The sequence below is a fragment of the Furipterus horrens genome, unplaced genomic scaffold, assembly GCF_987537825.1.
Source record: "Furipterus horrens unplaced genomic scaffold, mFurHor1.1.pri manual_scaffold_13, whole genome shotgun sequence".
In the NCBI taxonomy this organism is placed as follows: Eukaryota; Metazoa; Chordata; class Mammalia; order Chiroptera; family Furipteridae; genus Furipterus; species Furipterus horrens.
In genome coordinates, this window is record NW_028327183.1 from 54,666,165 (window position 1) to 54,684,693 (window position 18,529).

An 18,529-nucleotide genomic window follows, 5' to 3' on the forward strand; every position below is an offset into this window, starting at 1 on the left:
CAGCAACTTATACTGCTCTTGACATTCTGAACAGTCAGGTCCCTCACCTTGTACTTCAGATATTTTTGAGAACTTCCTGCTCAACAAGATTTATTTTCAAGAATCTACCTCATTGAATGGTGGACTTTTTGCCTTCTGTGTTCACATCCTCACTGCATTGTGGGCCCTCCTCTCGCTGTCTCGAGCCTGAAACAGCAGCACCCCGAGTGCCACCAGGACCAAGCCAGCAATGCCCATGCGGATGAGATTCTCCACTGTGTAGTCTTGGGGGTGGGAGGCAAAAAAATGGGGGTAAAGAGGTCATAGAGGTCAGGGCAGACTCAAATCACCCCAGTCCCCCTGGATGTCCACAAGGGCACCTTCATTTCATTGACAGGATTTGGCGCCCTGAGCCCAGAGCCATAACTGAGATTTTCTCCTACTCTCTAGTCTTGGAATCTGAATTATTTTGTGATCATCCCGAAGTATCAGCTTCTCCAATGGAAAAGAAAACAGACAGGATGTGAGTGGGGAGACGGGGGAGATGCTCAAGTCCTCTCTTTTCTGATCCTGAATGGACCTATCACCAACAATGCCCGAATTTGTTCTGAAGGTGAGCGTCTCAGGTGTCTTCCCTTGCATTTTATTAAAAAGCAAAGGTGAACAAGGGGGACTACAATTTATTCTGAAAGTCAGGAAATGAAGATGTGAAGAGTTGGGTCTACCTTTTCATTGCTGCACCTCAGCTAGCCTCTTTTATCTGTGACTTGGGAATATAATTTCCATGTGACAATTCTTTCTTCTCTCTATCATTCTTTTGAAAATAAATGATGGAATATGTACAACACAGGAATTTTTGATCATTCATTAACATAACCCATAAGTGTTCATTAGGCTCATAGTCTAATAGGAATATTGATAAGAAACTAGGAAACTGATAAAATAAAATATTTAGATAGACACCTGCATGAATTTACAAGCCTCTGTATATACAAGAGAGGCTCTGATAATGTGACAAATAAAATTTTAAGAAATATACTGAAATCTGGGGACGAGAGGAGGCACTGGTATGAGTTCTTATAGGAGGTATTTTGGAAAATGACCTGATTCAGCTGACAACCTGGTCCTCATGGAGACTGAGCAGAAATCCTGCCGTCTCTCCACGTCCACGTAATGACAATGGGCCCTGGTGGACACAGGACATTCTCAGAGTGAACTCATGTTCTTTCTCCCACAAGGATTCACTGGCACCAAAGCTCTCAACTGACTTAGTTTTTTCAAATCCAGGCAGGATAGGCTTCTGCTGTGAAAGGTGAGAGGACCACGTCCCAGATACGGTAGGATTTCATCACTGGGAACGTCTCAAGGGGGCTAAGCCAACTTCACTTCAGCCTAGACTCCCAGTGGATCCTCAATCACCCTGACCCAGAAACGAGAGGCCCCTTTACTCTGTCTTCCTCTGTGGGCCTCAGTGCACAGGTGCGGGGATGACGCCGGACCCTGGAATCAGCACCACGGACAGAGGCAGGACTGGCACCTGCTCTTTGCTCCCCACCTGAGCTGCGCATCTTCCCCTCCATGCAGCTCCTCCCACGGTGACCACACAGGACCCAGTGACCTCAGTGCTACTTGAGACATGTGGACCCATCCTAAATCTCCATCGTTATTCCCAGCATATAAGAAAAAAACCCTTCTGAAAATATGTGATGTGTTGAAGCATAAACTCGGAAACTAGCACAAGACAGGTGGAGCCTGTGTGTCTGCTTGGCTAAGAGGACTCTGCTGCCCAACAGACATGAAGTTTGTCCATGTGCGTGAAGATCTGTAGACCCAAAATACTGCATGAGTCACGAACCAGAGGAGGAAGTGGGACTGTGTCTGCCTCTTCATGTCCCTTATAGTCCCACTTACTTTCCCCAAATGCTGGTCCTCCACCCTCTTCAGTCTGTTCCATGGAAACACCAAGAACCTCCTAAATCCTCAGATGTGGTGAGGCCTAGAGAGGGTGGGGACACCCCATCTTCTCCATTGCTTTATGGGGTGAGATTCCCCTTATTGGTGACTTCACTGTTTCTCCTTTCTCCCCATCCCAGTCCAGAGCTCTCCTGGGACAGTCTGCTCCCTCAGTGGACAGGGTAGGAGTCCCTCACCTGAGACCGTGAGCTCCAGGGGTTCACTGGGGTGTGACAGCAGGTAGGGGGAGGTGCTGAGTGAGCTGTAGCACCTGTAGGTCCCCTTGTGGCCTGAGATCACAGGACCGATGACGAAGTTGGCCTGAGAAGGGACAGCCATGTCCTGCAGATGAAGCTTCTGGGGAGGATCCAGGGACCCCTCCCTGTGCAGGTGGAAGGTGTCAGACCTGACCTCGGATCCACACCGCAGGGTCACGTTTGCTCCCAAGGGCACTGAGGGCCCCGGCTGGACCAAGAGGGAGGGTTTTGTGTACAGTCCTGGGGGAGAGAAAGGGTGTGATGTGCATAGAATCACTCCCCCTCCATGCCCCGGTCCCTGAGCAGAGGGACCATGTTGTTCCCCAGGGACACTGTCTGGGACCCCTCTCAGCTCCTCTCTGTCCCTCTGGGAGGGTCTCCTTCATCCCCATGACCCACACTCCTCCTTTCTCACTCCTCCCCCTAAATCTCAGCCCCTCCCAGCCTGGGCACCAGGTCCCTCACCTGCACCCCACACCCCCGCGGTGACCCTGGGCTGAGCCCTCAGCAGACAGGACAGGGCCGTGCATGGTCCTCACCTGCGATCAGGATGTCCAGGGGGGCGCTGGGGGCCGACCACGCGTGGGAGAGGCTGTGGCCGCAGTAGCACCTGTACCGGCCCCCGTGGGTGCGGTTCACCCGGCCCAGGGGGAAGTCGGGGCTGGGCTGCCCACTGAGACGCTGGGGGGCTGGGGGCCCCGCGTCCTTGGTCAGAGCGAATCTGTCACAGCCGGGCTCTGAGCGACACTGGAGGGTCAGGCTGTCTCCTCGCAGCAGCAGTGCGCCCGGCTGGGCCGAGAGGGAGGGCGCCCTGTACACGCCTGGGGAGGGGGGTCGTCAGCACCCAGGGGACACACACCCACCACCTACGGGGGCCACAGGGAGAGTTCTCCTGGTCCCTCCCTGAGCCTCCCCCTGTGGTCTGTCCCCAACACACCAGTGTCCCTGACCCCACGACCCCCAGGGCTCTACTAGGCACAAGGTTCAGATCAGTTACTTGGGTACAGGAAAGAACTGAAGACAAGTGTGGGCCACCTCACCTGTGACCTCGATGTGCAGAGGGTCACTGGGGTGTGACCACAGGTTGGGGTAGGCACTGTAGGACCCAAAGCATCTGTAGGTCCCCCCGTGGGAGGAGCTCACGGGGCCCACAGGGAAGGTGGCCTGAGTCCACCACCTCCCAGCAGAGAACCTCAGTTCCGGTTCCATGCTTTGGGGCGGGTCAGCCCCTCCCTCCATCAGCAGATACATAGTCCCCGTTGTGTTCAGTGACCTGCACAGGAGGGACACGTTCCCTCCCGCGGCCACCACTGGGCTTGGCTGGGCTGAGAGGGAGGGGACCTCGTCCACTCCTGAGGGAGAAGGAGGACAGGAGGTAAAGGGACTATCAACCCACCTTCCCCAGTTGTTGGCTGTGAGGAGTGAGGCCCCTAAAGCCACACTGTTCCCTTCAGCCTCTGAGGAGGAGCCCGCAGTGGGGAGGGGACCCGGGTTCCCCCTCACCTGTCACCACCAGGAGCAGTGGGTCACTCCACTCAGACAGTGCGTTCCCTATGCTATAGGCACAGTGGTATAGTCCTGCGTGGTGTGCGCCCACGGACTGAATGAGGAACCCGGTCTTGTTGCTGGGGGTCTGTGGGGTCCTCGTGTCCAAGGGCTTAGACCTTCTGTTTTGATACAGAGCGTAGCCCTCCGCCTGCAGAGACCCCTGACACCAGATGGTCACAGGGCCCCCCTTGCTGACCACGGGGCCTGGGTCAGCCCAGATGGAGGGCTTGGGGAGGACTCCTGGAAGGGAAGCAGACCTGGGGTGTAAGGGGTGTCCTTGTCCCCTCAGTTTCCCCAGCTGTCAGTCCAAGTCCGCTCCCAGACTGGTCCCCATCAGCCCAGTCCCACTATGTGCCCCCAGGTGCCCAGAGGTGATTTCGGGCTGAAGCAGGAGGTCTGGGGGGGACTCACCAGCCTGGACCTGGTCCCATGGGCCCTGAAACAGCCCTGGAAGAGAGTCGGGTGAGATTGTCTCCCTTCCGCACACACAGGAGCTCCAGAGCTGCTCTGGCCCCTGAGCACTGGGGTCAGACCTGGGGCTGAGCACACCTCTCCTCCCCCCAGGACTTCCGTCCCCACCGAGCTTCCTCCGTCCTGGGTCCCTTTGGGGAAGAGGACCTGGGAGGTGTGGGGCCTTATCCTTCCCTTTTATCCCAAACTCACCGAGGCAGAGAAGGGCAGTGAGGGTTGGAGTCATGGCTCTGTCTCCCTGGGTTCCCGGTGGTCAAGATGGCATATGAGGCCCACAGAGCCCAGCAGGACAGACAGACACACTGGAGTGATGAGGTTCTGGCTTGTGGGACAAACCACAGTTTCCTTCTCTGCCGCAATCTGGTCGAGGAGACAGCAGGTTCTGGGAGCTGTCAGACCAGATCTGAGTCTCAGCAGACCCCACACGCCTGGCCTCCACCTCATGGGAACCCAAATCCAGAGGGTGACACCTGTCCCGGGACAGGAGGGCAGAGGATGCAGGGCTGGACTGAGGAGCAGCCCGATTTCTGTTGCAGCTTCAACTCTTCCTTTTCTAGAACCCACGTGACCTTGGGAATTTCACTTCCCTTTCCTGAGACTCTAAATGCAAATTTGCTTCCAGCCTTTCTCCTTCAGAGCAACCAACTGATGTTTACTGAGCAGTTGCCCTGTCCAGGCATGAATTTCACTGGCGGAGGTGACCGCTTCCTCCCCTGGACACACGCAGTGCTGATTTGTGACTCAGACAACACTGTGTATGCAGTGGGTGATGTGGGTGATGTTGGTAAATTTTTAAGAAGGAGAAAAACAAGACAGAAAGAATCAGGGGTCTCTGGCACCTTAGTCATGGAGTGTGGGGACCTGCTGGTGAGGGAGGGACCGGGACACCCTGGGGGACAGCACAGGGCTCTGAGGAAGGGAGTGATTCTTCTACAGACATGTAGTCACCAGGGTGTGCTGTGCCCTGTCACATGGGCCTCTGCTCCCAGCAGGTGCTCCTGGACTTGTCTTTAAGGTATTGGAAGCCTGTTCATTACTGGGGTGTGTGAGCAGATGGCTGCTTTGAGAACATTCTGCTCCGTGGGGAACAGACCGCAGGGGTGGGGTAGGTGATAAACTGATGAAGCTCCCACCCCTTCTCACCCCCATGGAATGAGCTGCTCAGTCCGCTCAGCAGTTTATGAGAATTTCTCATGAAAGCCTAACACAAACCCCACAACAGAAGTACATTTGAAGCTGCGTGAGAGGCTGCCGGGAGACATCTTTGTCATTATCTGGTCTAGGATGTGTGCAGAGGCCTCTGCTCTGAGCCGGTTGGCTCATGGGCGCCATGACAAGGACCGTGCGGTCATGACTCAGGCATGTGGGTCTGGGGAGGGGAGGTGGTCACTGGGCTGGGTCTGGTTTGCAGGAGGAAGGGGCTCTGCTTGGGGTGCAGAGTTGGGCTCAGCCCGCTTGTCAGCCACAGGCACCGTCAGGCGGAGGGACTGGGTGTGGCTGCAGTGAGGGGACCCCTGTGGGAAGGCTCCGTGCAGGGGAGGGGCTGGGACAGGTGAGCTCAGGTCCCCCAGAGGAAAACACCTCCGCTGGGCAGGAGGGTCTGCAGGAGGCCAGCGAGGAGGGTGACGGGGTCACACCCACAGGAGGTCCTGGGTCTTCAGCTGAGGGGACAGTGGTGGCGAACAGGTCCCAGAGAAAAGGGCTGGGGTCAGAGCTGTGGGCGTGTCCCTTGGGTGGGGGAGGGGAGGAAGGGCGGAGGGACTGTCTACTCTCTGCCAGGGTTGTCTGCAGGGTCCCATGGGGCTGTCTTAGGACTGAGGACCCCAGGGAGGAGCAGGAGGCTAGGGAGCTGTGGTGACACTGTGGCCTGACCCACAGGGGGAGCCACTCTGCCCTGGGTTGGGTGTGTGTTTGTGTCCCCCTCACACTCCTCTCTGACTCCCTCGTGTCTGTGAGCAGGAGACCTTCTCCGTCTCTCCCATCCTGTGCGTTTAGGGCCGTGTGCCCCTCGCTGCCCCTCTCTGTGCGTGAGGGACTCCCCACGTGACACCGCTTCCACCCCCACGCGCTGGGCAGAGGCACCAGGTGCGGACAGTTCACAGGCTGTGATTTACAACGTGGAGAAGTTACTGACCGTCTGTGTTGACCAGTAACTTCCGCTCTATCTTCCTCATCGCAGAGACGTTGGAAGCTCAGCTCTCATGGTTGTCGTGAGGAGCAGCAGAACCCGAGACATGAAGACGCTCCATCTGGTGTCACTTCTGGGGCCTGATTGAGTCGCGGGCAGCAGGGACGTGTGCAGGAAGCGCTGCTTGGGAGTCACAGGCCTACCCCCACCTCCAGCCTGTAAGGGACTCAGAGCCGTGGGGCGTCCTTGGTTGAACGGCAGGTGAGCGCAGACAGGGCACAGGAATGCGCTGCTCACCCTGGATCCTGCACCCCCACATCCCAGAGTGAGGGTGGGCTCCCAGCAGGGGGCTGAGCCCTGAGCACTGGGCCCTGAGGGCATCTCAGACCTGGGGGTAAATGGCACGGGGACTGTGTGCAACTTCTAAGATAAAAGAGACCCACAGGGAACCCTGTGGTTGACTTGCATTTGTTTTTTATGACGTAAAATTCATGTAACATAGAATTGAGGCTTTTAAAGCATAGAATTCCCTGGAGTTTAGTAAATTCACGACGCTGCACCATCACGTCTCTGTAGTTTCAGAGGTTTTCATGCTCCAAATACCACCAAGTCGTCCGGCTCCCGTCTCTCCTGCATGTCAGCCCCTGAGAAACCACCTGATTTCTGTCTCAATGGGCTCCCTTCTCCTCGACATTTTATATAAAATGACAGAAAATGGGATCTTTTGTGTTTCACTTTTTATTTAGTGCAGAGGTTTGATGTTCATCCACAATACAGCAGGTGCCCATACTTTGTTCTTTTTGGTTTAAAAAACTTTCTGGGGAATGAAGACACCACAGTTATTCATATGAGTGGGATCTGGCATGAAGGGGTGTAGATGTGAATCCAAACCAGCCATGTGGGCGACCCTCATGCCACTGGGGTGAAATCAGAAGGACAGTCAACAGGAGTCCATAATGACCGGGAGGGACAGCCCACAGTGGGATGGAGGAGGCATCTCTACAGGAAGACAGCTCGCCTTCCCTGCCCCCAAAACTCGCCACCGCGTCTGCTCCCCTGGACGACCTCAGCAGCACTTTCCCCAGCTGCGGCCCAGACTGTCCTTCACCACGTCCCGGGTCATCAGGTGGGCTCCATGGTCCCCCACTCTGAACAGTGCCCGTCCCCTCTGTGTTCACATCCCGGCTGCAGCGTGGGCCCTCCTCTCGCTGTCTCGAGCCTGAAGCAGCAGCACCCAGAGGGCCACCAGGACCAGACCAGCCACACCCATGCGGATGAGGTTCTCCACCGTGTAGTCCTGGGGGTGGGAGGCTAGGGATTGTGGGTAAAGAGGTCACAGAAATAAGAAAAATAAAAGTCACCCCTGAATCATGGGTGTCCATTCAGGGCACCTGGCTCCCTCTGACAGGACATGACCCTCTGCCCCAAGCCCCTCAAATCAGAGTTTCTCCTACTCACCACTCTGGGGGTCTGTCTTGTTCTGTGATGGGCTGATGGTGCCGGCTGCTCCTGAGAATCATGAATGAGAGGGTGAGTGAGGATTTGGGGGAGACACAGGCCTTCCTCCTGGGGTCTGTGCTCTCCATGCCCCACCCTCAGATCACAACTTTTCCACGGTCCTTCCATGAGCCCTGTCTTATCTCTGCCAGGTGCCCTGTCCCCTCCTCAGGTGACCTCAGCCTGCCTGTGACCTCTGGATTCAGAACTTGGTCTGAGTCACTTCAATAAGAGCTGTACCCCAAGAGTTCAGCATTAGGGATGAAAATGGTCTCAGTAAAGAAAAAATGAAGAGCTGTGTGCTCTGCGTTCCGTCGGAGGCATGGAACTCATGAGCTTATTCTCCTACAGCTCAGAGACCCCACTGACTCAAAAGGGGGGACCCTGGTCCATGGGGGAGGAGTGGGTTTAAGGCCTCCTGAGTGTCCTGTCAGTGGGAACCCCTGGGTCTCCTCACTTTTTACAGTTTCAGACTCTCCAGGGACAGGGCTCTGAGCTGACTGAGCACAGAAAGGACAGCATCATGGGACTCACCTGAGAGCAGGAGCTCCAGGGCGTCACTGGGCTGTGACAGCAGGTAGGGGGAGGTGCTGCGGGAGCTGTAGCACCTGTAGGTGCCCCCGTGGGCTGAGGTCACAGGACCCACGGAGAACTCCGCCTGGTACTGCTGAGCTCGGTGCTTTGGTCTGAGACGCAGGGGGGCACCAGTTGCCCCCTCCTTGGACAGAAGGAACGTGTCCGTTGGGCTCCATGACTGACACAGCAGGGTCACGTTCTCTCCCGAGGCCACCGTGGGGCCCGGCTGTGCCGAGAGGGAGGGTCTGTCAGAGAACTGTCCTAGAGAGAGGGGGGTGGTGAGGGGCTGCCGCCCACCTTGTCCCGACCTGAGAGTCACCAGGCCCCTTTCTGAGGACCCTCCTCTCTGTCCTGTTTCCTCTGAGTCTCCCTTGTCCCCTCCCACCTATGTCTGTCTCCCTTCCTGGGGACCACACCCCTTGTCCTGGCCGTCACCACCCGAGACCCCAGCAGGGCCTGAGCAGACTTGGGTCCCTGACGGAACCCGCTGGCTCCTCACCTACCACCAGGACGTCCAGGGGCTCACTGGGGGCTGACCACACGGGGGAGAGGCCGCGTCTGCCGTAGCACCGGTACCGGCCGCCCTGGGAGCCCCGCACAGCGCCCAGGGGGAAGTCGGCCTGAGAGAGCCCAGCCTGGGGCTGCAGGGCAGGGCGCTGGGGGAGGTCCTGTCCCCTCTCCTGGGACAGAGCGAATCTGTCATAGCCGAGGTCGGAGCGACACCGGAGGGTCAGGCTCTGTCCATGGGCCACGATGGGGCCCTGCCGGGTCAGGAGGGACGGCCTTCCTGAGTCCCCTGCAGAGACCAGACATGACTGACAGGGACTGCTCCTTCCATGACCCTCGTCCTGGCCTGGCCCCAGGCCCCATGTCCCTCTCTGTGTGTCTTCAGCCCCAGAGCCCCTGTGGTCCCCTCACCCCACCCTCTCACATGGGGCTCCCCTCACAGCAAAGATTCCAATAACCTGTCTGGTGCCTCAAGCATGGAGGGGGAGAAAGTGGGGCATCCTCACCTGAGACCAGGAGCTCCAGGGTGTCACTGGGCTGTGACCACACCTGCGGGGTGTTCCTGTAACAGCCGTAGCATCTGAATGTCCACCTGCGGCCGGGGGTCACAGGGCCCACAGGGAACAGGAACTGCTCCTGCCCACTGGGGTGTGGCCGTGAGTCCCGGGTCCAGGAGAGCTTGTCCTCTCCTTCCTTAGTCAGAATGAACCTGTCAAATCTCTGCCATGAGCCACACTGGAGGGTCACATTACCTCCTGAGGTCACGACAGGGCTGGGCAGGGCTGAGAGGCTGGGTTTGTTGCTGTAGGATCCTAGGAGAGAAGGAGGCAGCATGTTAAATGGGGCTCACACCTCCCTCATGTCCCCCAGGGCTGGGCCGTGAGGGGGTAACACCCTGAAGCACCCCTTTCCTGAGGGGAGAGCCTGAGGCTGAAAGCCCTGAGTGTCCTCTCACCTGTCACCACCAGCTCCAGGGGGTCACTGCGCTCTGACTGGCCGGTGGGGCTGTGGTAGTGACAGCCATAGCTCCCTGCAGTGTCCCGTGTCATGTATGTGATGGAGAACTTGGCCTTGTTTCTAGGCTCCACTGAGCTCTGTGTGTCCCAGCTCAGTGGGGTTCCACCTTTATACAGACCCAAGTTTTCGGCCTCCATGTTTCCCTGACACCAGATGGTCACAGCGCTCCCCCAGGGGATCACAGGGCCTGGCTCAGCCCAGAGGGTGGGTTTGGGGCTGGTTCCTGGAAGGAATCAGGGGCTGGGTCACAAGAGATTCCCCAACCTCAATGCCTAGCTATCAGCCTCAGAACCCCCCAGGTGTCCCCCATCCATCAGACAGATCTGTATTCTTCATCCCCAGCTGCCTGTGGGGTAGCCCCTTGTCCCAGTGAGGAGAGGGCCCTGGGACACCTGGGGAGACTCACCTGCCTGCACTGGGGTCTGCAGGCCCACGCTCAGCCCTGGAAGAGAGGTGCTGTGAGAGACCTGCCCTGAATCCTGGGCAGGACCCTCATCCCTGTGAGCCCCCGAGTCCTGGGTCCTGGCAGAGCAGGGCTCCCCCTCCCCCTCCTCATGTCTCACCCAGGCAGAGCAGGGCCGTGAGGGTGGGGACCATGCTGTCTCTCCTCAGTGAGCCCCTCTGTGCAGAAGGAAGAGGCCCCGGTGTCCTCAGGGTAGACAGACGCACAGGGTGTGGCCACTGGGAGGCTGGCTCTCCCTGTCATGAGAGCGTCACGTCAGCAGCCTCTCAGGAAGGGGAACAGGGTCTCCCCAGGAGCCTGGCCCTCATTCCCATGATGGAGTCGGAAACAGGCCCCGAGGCAGGGGAGGTGCCCCATGGCACATCCTTCCAGGTCAGAGCCTCTCCAACAGGGCCTTCTTTCCCCTCAGCTGTCCATCAGCACCTGCCTGTGTGTCCTCCCCGTGGACAGTGGTCACCTGGCCCTGCAGATGCTTCAGGAAGACGTGGTCCCTGTGCCTGCAGAGCTCAGACCACAGAGACACGTCCCCCTCCCGCTGTGCAGGCAGGTCCAGTGTCACCGTGACCATGAGCACCAAGGGCACATGCAGGGAAGGAGGGGAAGGAAACACGCTCCTCGCCCTGGCCCCAGAGTGTGGCTCCTTCCTATCACAACCCCAATCCAAGTTCTCCTTTTTCTTGGCAACCGCGTCCACCAGGCCTTCACGGGAACCAGCCTCCGAGTGTGATTCCTGCCCCTCAGGGCCCCTCTTTCCTGCTTAAAGCCTCCTGCTCATGCCGTGGTCCTGCCATCAGCTTAGGGGACACTGATTTGGGTTAGAGTTCTGATTTTGACCTAAAACAGATATTTATTAAAGTGTCCATCACAAATGCCAGAGTGATCTGTGGGGTAATGTCCTGTCTCTGCCTCAGTTTCCTCACCTGGATCCTGCTGTCATCAGCCCCACCCTCAGTGGCTGTGGGTCAGTGTGCTGGGTGCACGGGAGGGAGACATATGTTTCCAGTCCAGGTATGGATGGGCGACTCAAAAGTTGGAAAATTTTAGTTTCAGGTAACAGCTAATAAGCTTAGTAACCAATGTCTAAAAAGCTGTTGTTTCAGGAACTGAAGGTGTGACCCACCTTGACTCCAGAAGACCATAAGCGGTCCCACCTTTGAGTCTCAGGACTGCAGGCAACCAAGGCAGTATCTGAGCCCTTGTGCTCCAGGGTAAGGTGACCACCGCCCAGGACACAGATGAAAGATGCTGCAGCTTTTATCTGACCAACTTTTCCTTGAATTCTAAGCCCATTACATACACTTTTCTTTTCCTTATAAAAATGGTGCATTAACAATGAAATTAAAGACAGTCTGTTAGGGCACAAACCCACTGACTTTCAGATCACCAACCATCTGAGTAAAGTGCCCATAAAGATTCGATCCCTGTCTCTTGCTTATTGGGGCTGGGAGGTGACAGGGAGCATGAACACCAGCTTTTCCGGTTTCAGTTTTAAAAGCTGTGGGCAGACAGGAGCAGGCAAGAGAAATGAAAGTTGCCCATATGGGCCAAGAACCCCATGGAGAGCTAAGACCAAAACTGGTGGTCACTTGTGATCAGGACCATCCATGGGTCATAGGGATGAGTGTCCCCTGTGTGGACAGAGAGGGACCCCAGTTCCCCACAGAAGGGGAGGGTCAGGGTGCAGCTGAAGGCTGGATGTGTGACCCCTGCCCCATGTGTCTGTATGGGCATTGGGGTAACTGGGTCCATTGGCCTGTATTCATGGTCAGCAGGAAGCAGTCTCCCCTGGGTGGCCTGAAGCAGAGTGAGTCCATGTGTCAGCCACGGGTGTGTCCCACGTGTTGTTGTGAGACTCCCGTTGGAGTGGCCATGACGGGCAGAGCGCTGAGCAGATGTTGAGTCTGAGAGAGAGGACAGAATGGGGCCGGGGCGCTGCCTCAGCCCTCATCAGCCTAACTGCTGGGAAAGCCCCAGAGAAGTCTGTGGGAGAGCAGGCGTCTGAGGGGGAGACGTCCATCAGGGGTGGACAGTAGAGAATTCCTCATAATGACAAACAGTGCTTGGACAGCCATCTACTGAAATGGGGGTGTCACATTGTAGGAAACAGGGACATAGTGACTCCCAAACCAGCACAAAATTAGCAATAACAAAGGGCAGATGTAATTAAAGGGTGTCTGAGAGGGGAGCTGACAGCACTGGCAAATCTGCAAACCACAGAAGGGGTATTTAGATAACCGTGTTCGATTGTAACTCTGGAGTAACCAGTCATGGAGAAATGGGGAAGAAGGAGAGGGGCGGGGGAGCTAATTGCGTTAGGGCGGGGCAGCTGATCCTGTCAATTTCAGGGTGGGGAAGCTAATCACTTTAGGGTGGCAATTTCAGGGTGGGAAAGCTAGTCTCTTTCACTTTAGGGTGGGAAAGCTAATCTCTTTCACTTTAGGGCGGGGAAGCTAATCACTTTAGGGTGGCAATTTCAGGGTGGGAAAGCTAATCACTTTCACTTTAGGGTGGGGAAGCTAATCACTTTAGGGTGGCAATTTCAGGGTGGGAAAGCTAATCATTTTCACTTTAGGGTGGGGCACTATAAAACCAGTTTTCTTTGTCTACTTGGTGCGCACATTCTCCTGGCTGTGAGGTGCGCCTGGCTCTGCAGACTCGTGAATAAAGGCCTCGCTTTCCTGCTCAAGTCCTGTGTCCCAGTTTTTTTTATTGTGAGCATTTCTCACAACATGCAGGAAAGAGAGTCACCAGGAAAATATGAGAGCAATTTATCATCGTGTTTAGGTGTCTGACAAGAAGATGAGGATTCAGATTTTGAGCTATGAATGTGAGTTGTTTTGTGTAGATGAATATAATGAGTTAGAAATCTGAGCGATGAACAGCCCCACAGAAGGGACACATTGATTCAAGCCTTCCCATCAAGGGTGAGACCCAGCTGGAAGTCCAATTACAAAAGTGGAGAGCAGCGTAGAGGAAATTTCCTGCAGGCAGCGCAGGGTGCTCAGAGGTGGGGAATGATGGTACCTGGGGACTAGAATGATGAGGGTGAACGTCATATCTGTGGTGTCAGAAAGAAGAACTGAGGATGACATTTAGTAACAGTGCAAGAGATAGATACTCAAATGTTTTACAGACATGAGGAAGACCAACTAAGTGATAGGAGACATGTATTTAAAAATAAAATCTCCGGGCTGGTGTGGCTCAGTGGATTAAGTGCTGACCTGTGAACTGAAAGGTCAGAAGTTCGATTCCCAGTCCGGGCAGTTGCCTGGGTTCCAGGCTGGTCCCCAGTTGGGGGTGTGCAAGAGTCAAGCAATCAATGTATCTCTTGCACATCGATGTTTCTCTCCCTCTCTTTCTCCCTTCTTTCCCTTGTCTCTAAAAGTAAATAAAATCTTACAGAAAAACCCTAACACAATTTTCTATGTAAAATGCAGATTACAGTAATGACAAACTCACTGGGACCAGACTCCCTCAGAGCAGAGGCAATACCAGACACAGTGGAGAAGTACCTTCCAGGAGCAGGTGGTTAGTGAAGGTTTTACACTGAGTCTCGTTATCTTTGTCAGCCCAGCTTCTGAGTCCCCCACTCCTGGGATTCCCGGGGATTGCTGCTATGAAGTTGTCTGGAGGGGGTTCTGTGTATTTCTGTTTCTTTCAAATCTCTCTGCTTTGGAACCTTCTCCTCAGTCTCACATGTGGGCTGAAATAAACCCTCCCCCTCCCCCAGAGCATCTGCACAGTGAGCCCAATGTGGGGCACGACCGTCCCTGCCCGTACCTGCTGTCCATGGCATTGAGCCGGTGAGCCATAGAGGGACCCGCGGCCCCTGGTAAGCCTGGTCCTGCCTGGTCCTGGGGCAGCAGCCCAGCCTCCTCCGGCTTGGGCCGCACTCACTCACTGGGGCTCCCGGGCTCCCCAGTACAATCAACTCCAAAAACAGGGACATGGGGGGCGCCAGGGTCCTCCCTCGACCTTCATTAGAAAACATGTATATTTTCTATATTTTCAGGGAAGTGTTAGCCATTTAAAGACCCACAATTTGGGGGGAAATATACATTGGTCTTCCTCCTAGTGATCTTGAGAGGATACTGTCCTAAAGTTGCAGATGGATAATAATGGTAAAGAAATTATGTGCCTATTCTGTAACCGGTGCATTATCTCCTGGGAATGTCACTATCACTTTGTGGAATTTTATTTACTTTTAAAAATAAATATTTTATTCATTTATTTTTATGATGAGGGGAAGGTAGGGAGAAAAAGAGGGACAGAAACATCAATGTGTGGTTGCCCCCAAATGTAGACCTGGCTGGAAACCCAGGCATGTGCCCTGACTGGGAATCAAACTAGCGACCCTTAGGTTCACAGGTGGGCGCTCTGTCCACTGAACCACATCAGCCAGGGCTACTATTTATTTCAAAGAGAGGCAGAAATTGTGCCTAAGAAAGGAAATGTGACTTGGCCACATTCAACATGCCAACCTGTGACGCTCTCAGCTTGACCTGATGGCTTAAACCCACAGTTCACTGCCCTTCCACCCACGTCTGTCCCTGGGAATGTCACCTGCTGTGAGCCAGCAGCGCTGTGGGATCTAATGGTTTATGTGAAGGTGCATTCACCAGCAAGGGGTCTCAGGGAAGGGAGGGTGAGGGGTCTCCCCTACTGACGTGTCTCTAAGGCCCTCTGCTGGGCCATTGGGTGCACAATCTTTCCTGGCCTCGTCTGGCTCCTCGTGAGGGACAGACACTCATTTGGGTGAATTATTGCCGCTGTCCCACAGGGTGTTCTAGGCTTCCTGTGAGAATGACAGGCTCTGCCATGGCTCTTATGTGCCCTCTGATGGCCACAGGGAGAAGGCTTCATGCTGGGAGACAGGTGCCTTTTTTTTAAATCATTTTTTTTTCAATAGTTATTCTATTACAGTTGTCTGACTTTTCCCCCCTTTGCTCTCCTCCACCCAGCCCTCCCCCTGCTCCCACAGCCAATCACCAACCGGTTGCCCATGTCTGTGGATCATTCATACATGTTCTTTGTCTAGGCCCTTCCCCTTCTTTCCACCATTATCCCCCTGACCCCTCCCTGCTGGTCACTGTCGGTCTGTTCCTTGTTTCCGTGCCTCTGGTTCTGTTTCACTCATTTGTTTTGTTCACTAGGTTCCTGTATTAGGTGAGATCATATGGTATTTGTCTTTCACCACCTGGCTTATTTCCCTCAACATAATGCTCTCCAGTTCCATCTGTGCTGTCGTGAAGGGTGAGTTCGTTTTTTCTCTCTGCTGCATAGTACTCCACTGTGTAAATGTACCACAGTTTTTTAAATCCACTCACCACTGATGGGCAGTTAGGCTGTTTCCAGCACTTGGCTATTGAAAATATTGCTGCCATGAACATAGGATAGGGGTGCATAAGTACTTCTGAATTTGGTGTTTCAGGATTTTTAGGGTATATTCCCAGCAGCAGAATCACTGGGTCGAAAGGTAGTTCTATTTTTAGTTTTCTCAGGAAACTTCACACTGTTTTCAACAGTGGCTGCACCAGTCTGCATTCCCACCAGCAGCGCACGAGGGTTCCCTTTTCTCCGCATCCTCACCAGCACTTGTTTGTTGATTTGTTGATGATGGTCAGTCTGACTGGTGTGAGCTGGTATCTCATTGTGGTTTTAATTTGCATCTCTCTGATGGCTAGTGATGTTGAGCCTCTTTCAAATTCCTATGGGTCCTCTGTATGTCCTTGGATAAGTGTTCGTCCTTTGCCCATTTTTAATATGATTGTTTGTCTTCCTGGTGTTGAGTTGTATAAGTTTTTTATTTGAGATCAAACCTGTGTCCAATGTATCACTGACAAATATGTTTTCCCATATGGTTGGTTCTCTTTACATTTTGCTGATTTTTTTTAGTTGTGCAGCGCTTTTTAGTTTTATGTAGGACTGTTTGTTTATATTTTTCCTTTATTTTCCTTGCCCTAGAAGACATATTGGCAAAAATACTGCTATGAGAGATGTCTGAGATTTTACTGGCTGTTTTCTTCTAGAATTTTTTTATGATTTTGCAACTTAAAATTTATTCTTTTGTCCATTTTGAGTTTATTCTGGTGTATGGTAAATGGTCGTGATCTACTTTTATTTTTTAAGTATATTTTATTGATTATGTTATTACAGTAGTCCCAATTTCTTTTTCCTTAGCTCCTCTCTTTTCAGTACCCCTCTTCCCGCCAGCAATCCCACCACCCTTAGTTCATGTCCATGGGTTGTACATATAAGTTCTTTGGCTTCACCCTTTCCTATATTATTCTTAACTTCCTCCTGTCTATTTTGTACCAACCAAATATGCTTCTTAATCCCTGCACCATTTCCCCATTTCTCCCCCCCCCAACCCCCCAGCTAAAAACCCTCCAAATGATTCCCACACCTATGACCCTGTTCTTGTTCTGGTTGTTTGCTTAGTTTGTTTTCATTTTATTATTTAGATTCAGTTGTTCATAGCTTGTGAATAGGTGGTCATTTTAATGTTCATAGTGTTGATCTTCTTTTTCTTAAATAAATCCCTTTAACATTTCATATAATATTGACTTGGTGATGATGAACTCCTTTAGCTTTACCTTGTCTGGGAAGCTCTTTATCTGCCCTTCCATTCTAAGTGGTAGCTTTGCTGGAGAGAGTAATCTTGGTTGTAGGCCCTTGATTTTCATCACATTGAATGCTTCTTGCCAGTTCCTTCTTGCCTGCAAAGTGTCTTTTGAGAACTCAGCTGATAGTCTCTAGGAACCCCTTTGTAGGTAACTGCCTGCTTTTCTCTTGCTGCTTTTAAGATTCTCTCTTTATCTTGAACCTTTGGCATTTTAATTCTGATGTGTCTTGGTGTGGTCCTCTTTGGGTCTAGCTTCCTTGGGACTCTCTGTGCTTCCTGGACTTGTATGTCTATTTCCTTCACCAAATTTGGGAAGTTTTTCTTCATTATTTTTTCACATAAACTTTCAATTTCTTGCTCTTCTTCTTCTCCTTCTGGCACCCCTATTATTCGGATTTTGGCACATTTAAAGTTGTCCTGGAGGTTCCTAAGCCTCTCCTCATTTTTTTCAATTTTTGTTTCCTCATTCTGTACTGGTTGACAGTTTTTTTCTTCGTTATTTCCAAATCATTGATGTGAACTCCAGTTTCCTTCCCTTCACCATTGGTTTTGTGTGGATTTTCCTTCGTTTCATTTAGCTTAGCATTCACTTCTTCCCTTATGCATCTACCACACTTAAGCATATCTGTCAAGCCTGTGAGCATTTTTATCACCAGTGTTTTGAATTCTCGGTCTGTTAGTTTGGCTCTCTTCTCATTTGTTAGGTTGGCTATCTCCTCATCGCTCAGGTCTCCCACTGGAACCTTAATATGTTCCCTCTTTGTCTCCTCATCTTGACAGGCTACTGTGTTTGTTTGCCTCTGTGTCTTAGGTAGAGCTGTTGCACCTCTTACGTTCTTAGGGGTGGAGCGTTAGGGATTCATTAGTACAGGGTGACCCGTTTCACCATGTTGTGGTGCTGTATGTGGGGGAGGGGTCTGAGAGGGAACCATACTGCTTGCCCAGCACTCACCCCTTTTCCAGGGACTTCTCCCACTTCCGTATGGGCCTGGTGCCTCTCTAGCTCTTGTTTTGGTTGTTGTTCCCAGAATGGGTGGGTCTGTGGACGTTCTAGGACTGTGGGGGCCCTTTAAATAAGCGAACTCTGCTGAGAGACCGGAAGTTTCTTACTCTGCCACAACTCCCACTTGTTTGCACAGTCAGAAGCAATGAGACTAATTATCCCTGGTGTTGGAACCATGAGCTGTGCAGTCAGGTCTGGTTCTTGGAGTGCTCCCCAGGTGTCCTTCCAAATGTTTAAAAATGTTTGTGCTTTCTGCTGGCCTGCTGCTGCCACTGCTGCCACCACCACACCATGTCCTTTCTGCCCCGCTCCGCCCCTCCTGCCTGTCTGGGTGAGTATTTCTTCTTCATATCTTTGTTTCTTGGACATCCATGCAGCTCTATTTTCTGGAACTTCTGGTTGTCTCTAGTTTTGAGGTAGTTGCATTCCTTCTTAGTTGTGGAGGGAGATGCAGCGTGTCTGTCTAGGCCTCCATCTTGGCCAGGAGTCTAGTTTCATTTTTTTG

At 53.2% G+C, this 18,529-nt stretch overlaps 2 protein-coding genes across 2 annotated transcripts; both read right to left on the reverse strand.

Moving 5' to 3' along the window:
- Positions 1-113: 113 nt before the first annotated feature.
- LOC149995392 (leukocyte immunoglobulin-like receptor subfamily A member 6) lies at positions 114-4,434 on the reverse strand. Its single transcript, XM_090259199.1, has 6 exons — positions 4,401-4,434; positions 3,693-3,977; positions 3,230-3,541; positions 2,729-3,010; positions 2,130-2,429; positions 114-263 (listed from the first exon to the last, which is right to left on the reverse strand). The coding sequence occupies exons 1-6, from the start codon at positions 4,432-4,434 to the stop codon at positions 142-144; spliced, it is 1,335 nt and encodes a 444-aa protein (XP_090115325.1). The 3' UTR covers positions 114-141.
- A 3,047-nt stretch (positions 4,435-7,481) lies between these two features.
- LOC149995393 (leukocyte immunoglobulin-like receptor subfamily A member 6) lies at positions 7,482-10,590 on the reverse strand. The gene is made up of 7 exons (XM_090259594.1): positions 10,497-10,590; positions 10,340-10,375; positions 9,872-10,156; positions 9,423-9,728; positions 8,909-9,205; positions 8,368-8,670; positions 7,482-7,647 (listed from the first exon to the last, which is right to left on the reverse strand). The coding sequence occupies exons 1-7, from the start codon at positions 10,528-10,530 to the stop codon at positions 7,511-7,513; spliced, it is 1,398 nt and encodes a 465-aa protein (XP_090115720.1). The 5' UTR covers positions 10,531-10,590; the 3' UTR covers positions 7,482-7,510.
- Between the last annotated feature and the right edge of the window lie 7,939 nt (positions 10,591-18,529).